The sequence below is a fragment of the Squalius cephalus genome (assembly GCF_949319135.1).
Source record: "Squalius cephalus genome assembly, chromosome: 5".
Lineage (NCBI taxonomy): Eukaryota > Metazoa > Chordata > Actinopteri > Cypriniformes > Leuciscidae > Squalius > Squalius cephalus.
Genome location: NC_137126.1, coordinates 3388959 through 3405051, shown reverse-complemented (window position 1 = coordinate 3405051; position 16093 = coordinate 3388959). Strand labels below are relative to the sequence as shown.

The window sequence follows — 16093 nt, the reverse complement described above, 5'->3', positions numbered from 1 at the left end:
GACTCCGGTCCGGCACATCAATCTTCCCCCGCCCAGCGAGTGCTTGAAGTGCGTCAGAAACAGAGCGCGCGCGATCAGTTGTTGGAAATCTGTTGTGTTGCGTCGCCTCTCGCCGCATCCAGTGTAGACAGCATTGCTTTTGTTTGAGGGCGCTTAACACACTCAGGCTCCCCTGTAGAAACGGGCCTGCAGCTCACGCCAGGTCTAGACACGGTGAAAGTTCCTGATTGTGACGGATGGCCGAATTTACATGACACATTATAAATTAGCATTATAGTCTGCGATAGATACAGTGCTAAAAAGAAGAGAAGTGGATAAAAGGGGATAAAGACAGAGGTAAAGTGATGTAGTGAATGAACAGTTTATCTTATTGCATAGTAGTAAGATACTATAATTTAAAGGTATAGCGGAGGATTTTTTTACTTCCGAGTGGATACCCTATACTATTGGTCCACCTAATTGTCAATCATTGTGTTGAATCAATCAAACTTTTCAAAAAGTGGAGAGGGCGGGACTTATCTAAAATTCGGAAAGATCCTCCGCTATACCTTTAATGGCAGTAATTTTTAATGGCCCCAGACTGTGTGATTTTGTAACAATCATGTCAGTTTTGTTATCACTTTTTTAAATTAATGTGTTACTCTACAGTCGTGCAGTTTTGGGGGGGATATATGGCATTTAAAAAAAAATATTTTTCCAAAATTAGTAATGATATTTATATACAGGTTTATTAAAAATAGCAAAGTTTTATGTAAAATTCACATTAAATCTGTATTGTAAAAAAGTGCTATAAAGATAATGGGGACTTGACTTGAGTGCTAGATGTAATGCTCTTGCTATTTGTGTTTAGGCTGTAATGTGTGTATATATAGTATATATATATATATATTTAAGATAAATAATCATGAACACAGTGACGGGGTGAAATAGGCTGTGATGCATGGGGCACCAGGTAAAATCTTGCCTAGGGCAGCAAATTGGTCTGGGCCGGCCCTGGTTTGGTTCAGTGTAAATGAACGTGACCTTGTGCCGCTCTAAACTACGTTATTGTCATGACAACCAAATGCGCGGCGCGAGAATCAAGAAGCGGAAGACTAAACATATAGGCCTAGCTCCATATTGTTTTAGCCAAATTAAAAAATGTCAGCCAACAAGGGACAATAAAGTGAAAGTGTCCTGTACTCACATCGTGAAGCAAACCACCAAAAATAACAGAGTCGTCACGTGTGTAATCAATTGTCTTTCGCCGTTTGTAATCTTCCTTTGAAGAGACTGGCAGATCAACGCGCCGCTACATTTCTCTCAGATACGGTAAATGCTTATTCGGCGTCACTGTGTTATATTATATTCCAAAAATCATCTTCTTGAGGACGATATTTCACCCACACACGACCTGCCTGAAACGCTAACGATAGCAGAATTGTTCTTTCTGGCTCTTTGAAAAAAAAGAGAAAAAAATCCTGCGGTGATCGACCCGGTGTAATAATTCATAATTTCTTTGTAGCATTTATTCCATCTGGAACAATTTTATTAAGAAATAGAAAATAGCTATCAGTACCACAGAATTATGACAAACATCAGAGCGTGAGATCGCTATATCACGCAGAGGAAATCTAAAATTCTGTATTTTTATTTATCTTGAGTTTTATCTCTTTGTCTATTTAATTACTTTTAAATTCATTTTATAACACTCTGTTAAAACTGTAGTTTTAAAATAGTAATGTTCAAAGTATTATTTCCCGCGATTTTAATTCCTGTGTAAATGCATTTATGTTCTCCGCGTCAGAGAAGCAATAAACATTCTGTGTAAATGCACATTTTGTGAATTTATGCCGCTTCAGATTTGGTTTCTGTGCCGCTTTTTCTATGTAAAGACGCCTTATGTGTGTGATAATCTGAGATTTGGGTTGTTATTAACTGATATTAAATGTGTAGTGGAGTGTAATGATCATTTCTGCTGGTTCTGTATCAGCTGTCCGTTGTGTGAAAGTGACCTTTCATGTGCTTTTGATTTTGTAAAGTGACTTTGAGCATCAGATAGAAGCTATATGATCATGCTTGAGAATTAATTAATATAGATTATCTAATTAGTTTTCTAATGAAAAGATGTGACAGACGTAATATCTCATACTGCATATGTGACTGTTTGTGTTTTATTTTAGGTATTAGATGACAGTCTGATCTTCTGATGATCATCTGATGGTGAATAAGGATCCACTACAGAGACTCACAGTCAACAGAATCAACAGAGACTGAAGATACAGTGACTTCACTGTTATAAATTAAGACTTCATTTAGATTTCAACAATCCTCTGACAGACCTGATGAGGCGGCAGTGAAACACCTTTTATTTCACTGCAGCAAATTACAGTTTCTCATTCATAGACCATTTTATTTGTATAAACGCACAGTAACTCAAAAGGCTCTGAGTTTTGTTACAGAGTAAATAAAGAGCCTGAATATCTTTGTGTTGTACCAGCAGAGGGAGACAAAGACTAATTAAAATTATTTTTTCATAATTATGAGAAGAAGAAACAGTTCAAGCTCACTTTTAGAAAACAATGGAAGCTTGAGTTTATACATCTTGTTTTTAATAATAGTCGCATTACATTTATATTAATGTATTAAAGAGGTCATATAATGCGTTTTCATGTTTTCCTTTTTCTTTAGTGTGGTATGTTGCTGTTTTTGCATGTATAGGATCTACAAACTTACAAAGCTCAAAGTCTCCTACAAAAAGATCTTGGGTGCTCGAGCCCTTTTTCAGAATTAATCAAAAGTGCCCCTCTCAAACAAATATCAATGATAATATTGGGGCCAATAAAACAAAATGCATTCTATTATAATTAACATGACAATGTGAACAAAACTAAAGTAGCCTAACCTAATCCCACACAAATACAGGATTGGATTGATGTTTTAAAATGTATTTTCAATATGGAGAGAATTACATTTTATGTGAATTTTCAAAAGAATTTGTTTATCAATTTCTGGTCTAAATTGATTGAGTACATAACTCCTGTTGAACCAAATACTTTTTTGATTTAGAGTTTTGTCTTTGTTTTTTGTGATTTATTTTTTTTGTTTTTTGAGTAAAAAAACTGTAAAGGGATACGTTGAGGTGTTTTTTAATTTTTTGTCACTGTCACTGCCTGGAGAGTTTTGCTAGTCCTGTTTTAATATTTATGTAAACCGGTAAAGCTGTAAAAGTGACAAATGTGATCAGACGTGAATTTTATCCCTTCCCAATAAAAACTTCAAAACTAAAGTAGCCTATTTTTACGAATCTGTCAGTCTGAGGTGTCGTTGCCATAACGCGTTGCTATGGGTTGCGTCACTTGCGTGTGTCTTGCTTCGGGCTTGACTGACGTGACCATAGACATAATAAATACTTATATTATTTATGTCTATGGAGGTGACGGGGTCAGTCTGCGTGATCACAGAGCTGATTGGCCACACAAGGCTGAAAGATTCTGACAATTTGTGGCGTACCCTGACAATCATTTTCCCTCCTTTTCCTGAATGTCTACTGTAGTCATGCTCGAGTCTAAACCAGAACTACTGTTTCTGGGGCGCCCAGCTGTTTTTTCAGCTATTCAATGCCATTACAAAGCTGGGAAGGGTCAGGATATTTTTATAGGAACTCTGATTGGCTGAAAGAAGACAGACAAATACATCTAGGATGGCTTGAGAAGTACATTTTTGGCTGAACTGTTCCTTTAACTCTTCTAAGCTTCATGAACTCATACAGGGTTGGTTGGAAAATGAGTTCTCTAGAGTAGATGAGCTGGGGGAAGACCGGTCCAGCTGATGCAGGTCTACTGTTCATATGATACACCATGAATATACTACTACTACTACTACTAGGAAACTACGATGGTACCTCAACGTTTGTTGTTGAACATAACAAATGTGTTCCCACATTAAGTCTTTGAATTTGAGGGTATTGGACCTGGAAAGTCCTTGAAAGGTCCTTGAATTTGAAGTTAACCGAGGTGTGTGGGAACCCTGTTTTTGTGCTCAAACCCCCCCCCCCCCCCCCCAAAATAACAACTTTATTCAACTTTTCATTTTCTTCTGTGTTTCTCTGAGTGAGTTCACGTAGTGTAACAGTGCAGCGCTTCTGGATTGTGTGTGTGATGCGTGTGATGCTGGCCAGTAGTGAGCTTTGTAGACACTCTGAATGAAGGGTGGGATCTTGTGTTTTCAAAGCTAGCTTGCTATTGCTAGCCTCTACAAAATTGCCTACCCTACCTTTAAGTTTAAAAAGCTTTTTTTTGGAAGTCATGCATACATCTAACTCATTCTTTCCAGCTTGGTGTTATACTATCCAATGTCAAATGACCTGTGCCAAGCGATCAAGTCTGCATCTCTTCATTCAGATGGGTACTACAAACTTCCCTGTTCAATCATAGATGGACCTCCTCCATGAGGAGCTTCTCCCTAATCACAGTTCAATCAATATAGCAACAAATCTACTTAATCTACTGACATTATCTTTTAACTGTAAAGCCAAGTTAGATCTGTGCCCTGGTCTGTAACCCGACCGTCACTCAACCGTGCAATCCCTCCGAGCCCACACTTTTGGTGACGTCATGCCGCACACACTGCGCATGCGCAGTATTACTCCTCCTTGTTCCAAAGGGAATCATCGGGCGCCTTCATTGCTGCCGACATTCTCACTGTTCATGAACTGAATTCAGTTATTTTGGGGACCTCGTAATGGACTCTCAGAAAGTAAGTGGCACATATTTAAAGTGTTAGGAAACCAGTAGCTAACTGAAATATCTCCGCGGTCCATCTGTGATCGAATACTAATGTGTTTATTGCACTATCATCGCTCATATGCGCAGCACCGTTAATAATCGTACGACTCTGTAAAATAGACACTTTTCATTCAACAACAATGAATTGTAAAACGAATACCGTGTGTCTATTCACTGTAAATGTTATCTGGGGTTGTGGCCTTTATGACATTGAAGTTAGATGGCGTTTTAGAAACAGTGTTTGACTTGTAGCTGTAAAGAAAACTGGAAGATTGATGTTAGAATAAGGGCGAAACTGGCTCCCATGTGTTTTGTTGTAGAAATGTTACCTTAATGTCTTGTGTTACCTTCTATTTGACTGATCCCTTGTTGCATAATGCCAATATATTCTGTGCTATATATAAATGCTGTAATGTGTTATATAAACGATATAAATTATATAATGAGGGAGTAGATTTAAAATGATATTTATTTAACCAGCATTACTGGAGCAACAGGTTGCATAAGATTAGTAAATATTGTATCTCATAGGTTTGTAATTGCAATGCACCTGCGCTCCCAAGTTTACTTAGTCGAAGTAGATAAAGAGAGGGGAAGTGACATCAGGAATGAAGAGTCTGCGCACACTAACATTTACAGATCAGATTCTGCTCACTGTGTTGTTCTTCCACACTTTATATGAATGATAACATCCCTGTGCGATATTGGCTGCTGAGAATTGCTACCTTATCTTTGTTTTGAGCAGTGTTGGGGAATGTTACTTTTAAAAGTAGTGCGTTGCATTGTTGCGTTACTGTTACTTTTAAAAGTAGTGTGTTACATTGTTGCGTTACTCCCTAAAAAGTAACTAATTGCGTTATTTTTATGGAAAGTAATGCATTACGTAACTTTTGCATTACTTTTTTTTTTCTTACCTGGGCTGGGTTTGTAAGTGTAACAAAAGTCATTTTTGTTTATTTGTATGATTGAAATTGGTATTTGAAGGTCAGCAGCACCAAAGACATTGGTTAATAATGTGAGATTAAATACATAAGGTATATTTGTGTTAACATACTTGGCTAATTCTGCAGTTTTGCATAATATTGTGACTTTGCATTTCACTGTTTTATATTCATTTTGAGGAAACTGAATCTGTTTTTGTGCATGTGAGATGAGTAAATGCGTACTCACATTTAGTCTAGAGCTACAATAATCATGTTCACACACAAAGCCTCTGAACGTACTCACGATTCCTCTGAACATGAGGACAGGAGAGCTGTCAGTCAATACATGGGAAAACAAAGTAACTTGCGTTACTTATTTGAAAAGTAACTGATATTTTGTTGTAAATTTAAAAGTAATGCATTACTTAAGTGGCTTGAGAAAAGTAATCTGATTACATAACTCACGTTAATTGTAATGCATTACCTCCAACACTGGTCTTGAGTGCATGCGGGTTGGAAATAATTTTAGCATTTTTTAAGAATGACTAATTATAATGCAGTTAACTATTATGCAGCTTTTGTATTTGTCATGTTTTGATTACTGAATTGAGTTGGAGAAGATCATTTGAATATGATAGATAACATTATAAATACACATTTGTGCAAGTTTCCTGAATCAGGGCTGGGAGGCAGGGAATATACCGGCACACAGTCCGACTGTATTGTCACGAAGTGGGTCATGCCGTTGTGGGTTTTGTGAAGGAGTCCGATTCCACAGGGTTTGAATGATGTAACGGTTGGACTTTTCAACAGGCGGGCTGTGACATTCACTTGGCTGCGACTTAAAATTAATCTAACCTGGAGTCTAGCAGTCAGAAGAAACACGAGGGGATCAGATTTCAGCCCTGGAAAGTTAGATCAGGTTTACTGGCCTCCATAAACCCCTCAGTGATACGCGTGTGTGCATGCAAATCTGTGACAAAGGTGGACAACATTGTTTATGTATCTTTCTAATTCTGCAGGTTAGGGTGTGGATCTGTGGTGGTCAAAGAGCAAATGACAGATAGTAGTCTGACTTCTACTGTATGTCTGAAGTAGGTCAGCTCGTCCCTCTCATGTTTCCCGTTGACTGTCAATAGTTCTGTGTTGACCAAGCTCAGAGTTGAGGAAAGACACTGTAAGCCGAATGTAACAGACAGAAAGTGTCTGGATATTTCGATCAGCTGAATGGCAAACGTCCTCTACAGATCGAGACAAATGTCAGTTCCGCTGTTTCTTTTAAACGGCCTCCTCATGTGATATTGATTTAGATATTTCTTTGTTTTTCTTCACACATCACATGTCTCGTTGTCTCATATTTCATCTCAAGCATGTTCCTCATTGACAGTGTTGTCTCCTTGGTAAACAAATAGATTATCTTCAGAATTATTAGATGTATGATTATTTATTGTGCTGTGAATGATGTGGGATTTAAAAAATATATATGGTTTTTAAACTGCAATGAGATATGAAGTCAGCATGAAATTCACTCTATTTTCTAAATGCGTGTTATATACCTTATATTGAACAGTTAATTTGTGCATGATTCCTTTTTTAATTTTTTTTTTTTCTTCTGGTGAAAACAAGAACTTCATTTCACCTGCTTAATCCTCCTCATGCAATGTGTTCATTTGCCACTTTCACATCTCAACATCCAATCAACAGTCAATGCATAAACATGTCCCATCCTACATTTGTTCTTTTACGATGATCCGTTACAATATGGAAGAAAAATTTATCTTTCACGATTTTGTGATTTATTTATTTTGTGTGTGTGTGAGTGATTTCCCCCTAAAAATGATTTGTTGATGTATTAATTAAACCCTGATAAGCATTTAGAATATGTTCAGTTATGTGCAGATCTAGCTGTGGTAATGAAAACGACACAATTGATTGCTATAGTGGAAATGCAAGCTGGGAAAAACCCAGTTAATGTAAAGATTCTGTATATTTGACTCTAGCATATAGAGTCAGTATGTCTCTGGATTAGGCCCAGAAGTCTTTATCCTTAACTAGCATTGTCTCCTGGATTTGAAGGATTTAAGGGACCGTCTGACACTGACCAGAATAGTTTGCTCTACGTCATTCTGTCGTCACCCTATTGTGGACTTTGTGTTTGTGTCTGCTTGCGGTGATCATCTCTGTGATGAGAGGAATTAATTAGCATCAGTGCATGCTTATCTTTTTGTGTTTCATGTTTTATATCTGTCATCGTTTACTCACCCGCATTGTGTCTAGGCCTGTCACGATAACAAATTTTGCTGGACGATAAATTGTCCAAGAAATTATCGCGATAAACGATAATATTGTCGTTCTGAGACCATTTTCATTTAATATAATTATAATGGCATAATAATGCAGGTACACCTTTTCAACGATCTATAAACTTTTATTTCTAAAGAATATTAAACACTGAAAACGGAAAACATTTTAAATATCCAAAAAAATGAACAAAACAACCAAAAACAATAAAAGCAATGGACTCTTAGTGTCTGTTAACAAAATAAATGTCTGTTAATAAATAAAATGGATGTAAACAAAATTGCACTTCAAAAAATATTAAACATTAGGCTTTAGACATTAGGCATAAATAGTGATACATTCCATAACAGGCAAAACTGCCGGTTAGGACCTTTGTAAACAAATAAAAAAAGCCTCAACAAGCCATATCACACCATTCTGCACTGTCCTCCTGTTACTTTGTCAAGTGATTGTGTACTGTCGGGAAGACGGAGACGCACTTTATTGCGTGTATGCTACGCACTGAAAATACTTGGTTAGGATTAGGGGTGAGGAGTGCATGCGTATTACACGCCATAAAGAGCGTATCATATGCACGCAAAAACTATTTTTGGCGTATAAATGGCACGAGAAATAACATTCGTGGTATAGATACGCATTTTCATGTGATCGGGCTCGCTGTCGCAACTCACAACTAGCGTCTTCTCTCTCTCCCGGCAGTAGCCGCAAACAGTCCCGCCGGCGCTTTCCCATACGTGACTGACAAGCGCCTGCCGCCTCCCCACACAAAGACCATGCAACTGACAAGAGACGAAGAGAGTTCACTCCTCCTATACGCTAAAGAACCGAGAGTGGTCATCCAGTCTCTTTGGTAGAGAGAGAGAGACGAGGAAAACAAACAAGCATGCAAATGGAATTATCGCGGCCGGAAAAATTATCGAGCTCTTTTTTTTTTATCGTGCGATTAATTGACTTATCGACTATCGCGACAGGCCTAATTGTGTCTATATGATTTTGCTGTTGCTTGACAGAAAATATACAACAAACAGGGACATGAAACAGAAGCTCATCCTCCATGAGGTTTACACAGCATCAACTTTAACATTATTGCATTAATAAGGAAATAGCCTACCTCCTTTAAGTGACGAAAGGGTCATTTTATGTCACTTGTTAAACTAGGGGCCCTATTTTAACGATCTGAAAGTATCAAACGCGAAACACAAGTAACTTTGTGGGCGGATCTCGGGCGCTGTTGCTATTACCGGCGGAATAAATTACTCTTGCGCCCAACGCAAATGTAAAATGGGTCTGAAGTAGCTTCATTACTCTTAGGTGTGGTTTGGGCGTAACGTGAAATAAACCAGTCAGAGCGACATCTCACATTCCCTTTAAGAGCAGGCGCGCTTGTTCCATGGCGGATTGCTATTATAACGGCGGATTTGCCAGACGCACACCAGGAGCGGTTCACAGCCGAGGAGACCGACGTTCTCGTCAGGGCCGTAAAACACAGAGAAGTGACATTGAATGGGGATGGAGAAACACACCCAAATTAGCTTCAGTTAAACAGGCGTATATTAATTTGGGTAAATGTGTAAGCTAGATTTATGCCTATTTTTTCACATCTTCATGGACACAACAATGATTTCCCTCGTGTGTTAATATTTTTCCTTGTAATAATGTAGCCTATGATTTGCAAAAATGAAAACGTCTGTGTCTGTGTAGATGAGAGAAGCAAAGTGTATGTGCGTTGTGCACACGCTACATTATGGCCAAGCATGCGCCCTTAAAATAGCATCTGAACGCGCCACTGAAAACGCGCCACTGACTTTAGACGAGGTTTCTCCTGGTCTGTGGTGGAATTGTTTTCTGAAACTGCAAAATAGCACCAGGGAACATTTGCGCCGGAACACGCCTCCTCTTTTCTCTGAACCGCCCCCGGGAGTGCAAGTTCATTCCCTAATTTACCGACGTGCGTCTGTGAAGGGAAAAGTCTGCTGTGCGTTGGGTGCAAAATAGGAATGATACATGCGTTGGTGTTCAAAGTCAATTTGCGCTGGGTGCAAGATAGGGCCCTAGATGTTAAATGTTAAACGTGAAGTTTAATGTTAAAACAACAAAAAATGTTGGCCTTCCTGCCAACGTCTGACTCTGCATATAATCGTAACAAAAACAACAAAGTTTAATGTCCCAGGCCCATACCATGGTGCCGGGTTTAGGTGGATAGCTAGGCATGTTTTAGTTTAGTTTAGTTTGTACCAAATGTGGGTTTTATGCACATAAAAATAATCGTGACAGCCCTAATATACAGATAATATGTAATATAAATAAGATTTGGAATCAATAGATAAAGCTTTAAAAATGACTAGATGTGAGCTTACATGTTCAAGTCTCTGTATTATACCTAGGAGATATATATATATATATATATATATATATCTCAATCAATCAAATGCTCAAATGTTTTTTTTTTTGTACTTCAAATACTTCAAATTGTTTTCTAGCTATGTTAAATCCAGAAATGATGTTGAGTAACTATTTTTAGCTCTGATTAGCAGGGGAGGTTCTAGGATGTTATCATTATGTGGCTTAGCTGATTGGCCTCTGCTGATTCTGCAGCCAGTGAGCTTACTTGCTCAACATTTAAATAGTTCAGTTCAGTCTAGCTCATTGTTCGCTGTAAGCTAGTTATATCGTGGAATCGGAGTTCTTCTGGGACCCTCCACCTCCCCCAGCTCCACCTGTCTAGATCTACTATAGGATTAATTAAAGGAGAACTCGGCAACTCTAGCGAACTCTAGTCACTTCTTCGCTGATTTTCCCTTTTGTTGTCGCATGTTTTCCCCACGAGCTCCCCCTACAGCTGTGGGGGGGCGTATATTTCACAACACGGACGTAAAAAACTCACTTGCGGCAGCCTCCTCCCCCTCTCTACCGCTGCTCATGTGCGTTTGTTATGATCGGAGCAAGCCAACTGTATCGTGTGGAGCTATGTCTACCGAGGTGGGTAATCTGGTAATACATCATACATGCGTGTGTGTTTATGTCGAATTGCCGTAAAGCAATTCGTGTTTCGCGCTTGCGCTCGTTCTCGTTCTCGCTTCTCACGAGACTTCCAATTTCTGTCTTACCGGGACGGTAGTCCCCAAGTTGCAAGGTTGGTTTTCCACCTGGGAACGCTGGGGGGAGCAGGGAAAGTCATCAATATCACCAGAATAGGTTGTTTAACCATCCAAATGATTTCTAGACAGTTTTATTAAGTTAAAAAAGTTACCAAGTTCTCCTTTAATGCTATTAATGCGGCAGCAGCGTATCTTATGCACACAGCAATTTGTCTGCGTATCTATGTATTGGCAGTAGCAAGATCTCCATACTTGCTCTTCAGCAGCAGCACTCATAGCAGATCTAGTCTGCCAAGACCAAATATTAACATTGTACATTAAAATATACATTAACATGCTAAAGCTATTCAGAGAGCTGTCATGATTGAAATGACAATAATGTAGTGGGCTAATTTAAATTTATTTTTATTTGAAATGTATTTGCATTTATGGAAGAAACAGACACAAAACACAAACTTGCAAACAATCTTAAACAGTAAATCGCAAACAGCAGGGCAAGGAAATAACTAAAATTCCCTATAAGATCTGAATCACAACCACTAACCTTGCTTGCTGATCCACAAAGTGACTGGATCACAAACTTCTCCTTTCGTTTTCTTTTTCTCCTTTGACCGGAGAATTGTCCTTCCACTGAAATTTGATTAGCTTTGCATGTGGCCATGTCATGGAAAGCTGCAGAGTTGCCATCACTGCGTTTCTCCTTAAGTGAGTCACATACATGTTTGTGCTCTGGCCGTGTCAATGATTTTCTTCTGCAGATATTGGTGAAAGCCTGCTGTTAAATATAGTAGAACGCAATATATTTGCTGCTTTGATTCAACTTCTCGTAAAACCACACAGTTTTACCAGAAGCATGGAGTCTAAACCATGTGTTTAGCTTGCTCATAAATCTTAAATGGTTCTGATTATTGGTGTTTAACCAGTAACTACACATTTTATGTTAATTGATCTTCCTAAACCAGTGGTACCTATAAAATGGAATGGTTTTGAATGACTTATACATGTAATATACATGCTTGCAAGCAGGGCCTAAATATAACCCTCGCCAAGCGACAAATATGTGTAAAAATCGGTGTTGGCCTTGTCAATCGCCAGCTGGCCTGTCATATTTTTAGTAATTCTAGCAATGCAATGTTGTGAGAACATGAACGTAAACAAACATGAACAATGTTCAAACTCTTTCACGTCTTCTTGCGCTTGAAAATGCCCATATTGGTGAGTAACCTTGTAAACAGTCAGTTATGTAAACAGCTGAGAAAGAAAACGCATGTGTATCATTATATTGGATCCGTGCATTCACTCTTAAAGTAACAGCAGTCTAATATTAATGTTATTAATGTCCTTAATATTAATCAAACAACAAAAGACAAAGAAAAATCACTCAATGCTCTTGACTGAATAAGTTTTGTAACTTTAATAAGGATTAATCTGTTTAATTTACACAGTGAAGACTATGTTGTGTTATTTTACATTTGGTTACTTTATTAAATTTATCTACCTGAAAATTGTGAATTTTCACTGGCATCTAAAATTTAGTTGTTATTACTGCCTGTATTTGCAAAAACAGTTTCATGGCCGGTAAAAAGTATTTATGGCCGGTACATCTTCTGAAGTCACCGGCCATTGCCAGGTGTGGCAAAAAGTTAGTTGCTTGCAAATATGCCATGATAACCCTCACGGCTTTTTGAACTCTGTTTGGTGGTATTAGTTTTTAAAAATATGATTTTTCTGGATTGCAAAACAAATGAAGACCAATTTTATTCCTCAAGCAGAGCACCAGAGTGGTTTCCGCATGAGTTGCTATATAGGGCACCTAACAAGCCTCAGAGGACAGATATGGCTGTATATTAAATGAGGTCAGATGTTTTGTGCTTCATATAGGAACCAAAGCCGCATATAAATGGTGCTTTGATTTTAAAATAGATTTACTGACTAAAGGACCACATAATATGGAAGGAAAATGTGATGAGTGATGATATGTGATGCGATTAACCTAAGATTGATGTGTCATCAAATAAATGTGAACAAGTGAAGGATACTTTGGGCTTTAGACTTGATGAATGCCATGTTAAATATCACATTTTTAATAAATAATCCTGCTGAAGCCTTCTGGTCTTCTGTATAAAAATTATATATATAAAAAAATATCATATAAAAATTATTCCAAAATGCCAAAAACAAAGATGGAAATATTGACACCTTGCCAGATACATTAGTGCATGTACAGATATGGCTGTCGATGTAGTCATGGGGTGGCCGATATGACCAAAATCCTTTTACTTCACAATAATGATATTTATAACGATAGATATTATGATTTTAGATACAGTGAAATCTCTCAATTCCCAGTGCCAATTTTAGTATCACATGAATAATGAAAGTAAAAAGTTCTCAAGGAAATATTGAGAGCAAGTAAACCGTCAGCATTAAAATAAGAGAAAATAAACAAATCGCAAGCAATAGCACAAATAAATGTAATAAAACAAACATATCAATGCTATATATTTTTTTTCTTCTTTTTTTGCAGGATGCCTTACAGAGGATTATTACCACATTAGCAAACAAAAATGAGGAGCTCAATCATTTCATTGAAGTCCTGAATCACACTTTGGGTCGAGTTCAGGTGAGTCTTCGAAGAGCATAAAGAATTTACTGAACAAAGTCAAACTTAGCAACTCTGCACTGTAAACATCATTACTGTAAATCCCATTTACACCACATGTACTGGTGGGTGCTCGGAGATATTCCTAGTTATGTTTGCCTAATAACGGGTATGAATGTTATTACAAAATAAGAAGTAAAAATATGAACATTCTGGAGGGAAGAATCTGTGTGTACACAGAGGCTATTTGTGACCCTGGATCACAAAACCAGTCTTAAGTCAAATTATCGATTTTTCTTTTATGCCAAAAATCATTAGGATATTAAGTAAAGATCATGTTCCATGAAGATATTTTGTAAATTTCCCACCTTAAATATATAAAAAAAATATTTTTGTAAGTGGATGCAGCACTATCGCCAATAGAAATGGACAACTTTAAAGGCGATTTTTTTAATATTTAGTTTTTTCTGCACCCTCAGATTCCAGATTTTCAAATAGTTGTATCTCGGCCATGTATTGTCCTATCCTAACAAACCATACATCAATGGAAAGATTATGTATTCAGCTTTCAGATGATGTATAAATCTCAATTTAAAAAAAATTACCCATAAGACTGGTTTTGTGGTCCAGGGTCACATTTGTGTCTAAACACACAAAATGAATTGTCATATATATGCAACATAAGATCTCAGACATTTATTTTCACACATGATTTTTATAATGTTAAAAAAACTCAGCTCTGCTTAGGGTCACATAGTTATGGAAGCCAATTTCCACCACACAATAAAACATAATACTTTGGTAAATCATAATTCTGACATAAAAAGTTGGAATTATGAGATACTGAGCCTAAATTATGGCCTAAAAAGTCTCATTATTTTGACTTTGTCATATTTGTTTTACTTTTCCTGTAATAATTGTGACTCATAATATACTTTTTGTCATAATTATGAATTTATCTCATAAATGTAACTGATGTCACATAATTTGTCTCATAATTTTTTATCTCATAATTTCAATTTGTCATAATCATGTTTTTTGTCATAATTTTGACTTATCTGATCTGATATCTTTACTTTTCGTGTTACAATTATGAATTTTATGTCAAAATAATTATTTACCAAAACATGATTTATATCGCTCGTATTGATATTGCTTAAAGTTAAATGTTAGAGACTGCATCCTGTCACTAATGGCTAGTCATTGGAAGTTGCCAGGTTTAAAAAAATAAATATTTCAGGTCACTTTGTCTCTGCAAGTCCCTGGTGGTGTGAGTAGGGCTTAAACGATGGCAATACATATCTAATAACTGTTTTATTACTATAATGATGCTTATACAGTTGAAAAGTTAGCCACAGTAAACTGTTTGTCCAATCAATCATTTGTTCTCTGGTTTAAACTGATGTTTCTCCCTTCATTTTGAAATGTTGTCTGGTTTCAGGTCAACTCCACACAGGTGGTGTCGGATTTAGAGGAGGAATTCGACACGCTGTACGCCATACTGGAAGAGATGAAAGAGAGTATGACGAGTACCATCAAACAAGAAACCGTGCGGAAATCACATGAGCTTCAGGTCAGAGTCTAAACCCAAACCACCTCAAAGCACTCTGGGAGTGGCTCATGTGAATGCTTTGTGTATTTAGACATATTGAATCCCCAAACCAATGTAGAACACACACAATATGTCATTTAGATTATATGTCTTTAATGGCATCTTTATACCAAGTGTTATCAAGACCAGTTCCTCCAAAGTCGATGACAATGCTGATATCGATGCCTCTGAAATCAACAATTTAGTCATCAAAAATCTGGATTTAAAAAAAAAATGTAATAGACATAAACTGCATAATGTCAGAATGGTTACACTTTATTTTAAGGTGCCTTGTTGCAGTGTAATTACTGTAAGTACTGAATAATATTATTTAACTACATGTACTTACTAAGGTTAGGAATAGGGGTTGGTTTAGGGTTAGTTGCATTATGAATATTTTATAATATAACATATTTACATTTATTCATTTAGCAGACGTTTTTTTCCAAAGCAAATTAGAACAATAGAAGCAGTGAAACTAACAATAGGACAACAATATGCAAGTGCTATGACCCTTCCCAGTTTAATCTAACGCAGGACATAGATATAGGATATAGAATAGAAGAGAAAGTGTTAGTATTAATGGATCAAGTGTTAGTACATATGTAACAAGAACACTGTAAAATAGTGTCACCAAATACATTAACAATCAAGTAAACTCATTATAATATCACACTAGTGAACTAACTCCAGATGATCTTCAATATGATTTGTTTGTTTTTTCAGGATGAGAGCTCTCTCTGTTTCTGTGAACGTATTAGCAATTTAAAGCTTGTTTAACGCAATAATTTTCATTCTAAATACGCAATGCG

The 16093-nt window shown here is 37.0% G+C and overlaps 2 protein-coding genes across 9 annotated transcripts in view; both read left to right on the top strand.

The window, feature by feature from the left end:
- LOC307159019 (NLR family CARD domain-containing protein 3-like) overlaps positions 1 to 3270 on the top strand; it is a 66023-nt gene extending 62753 nt beyond the window's left edge. For 4 of the 5 annotated variants that reach the window (XM_079872111.1, XM_079872113.1, XM_079872110.1 and 1 more), the window contains one exon: positions 2163 to 3270. In XM_079872111.1, the coding sequence (XP_079728237.1) occupies positions 2163 to 2169 (7 nt within the window). In that variant the 3' untranslated portion in view covers positions 2170 to 3270. The remainder of the gene's footprint in view (positions 1 to 2162) is intronic. The other variant, XM_079872114.1, reaches the window with a different exon arrangement.
- A 1350-nt stretch (positions 3271 to 4620) lies between these two features.
- The window catches only part of fsd1l (fibronectin type III and SPRY domain containing 1-like), a 49139-nt gene continuing 37666 nt past the window's right edge, over positions 4621 to 16093 (top strand). For all 4 annotated transcript variants that reach the window (XM_079872161.1, XM_079872160.1, XM_079872159.1 and 1 more), the window contains exons 1-3: positions 4621 to 4737; positions 13616 to 13711; positions 15132 to 15263. In XM_079872161.1, the coding sequence (XP_079728287.1) occupies positions 4723 to 4737; positions 13616 to 13711; positions 15132 to 15263 (243 nt within the window). In that variant the 5' untranslated portion in view covers positions 4621 to 4722. The remainder of the gene's footprint in view (positions 4738 to 13615; positions 13712 to 15131; positions 15264 to 16093) is intronic.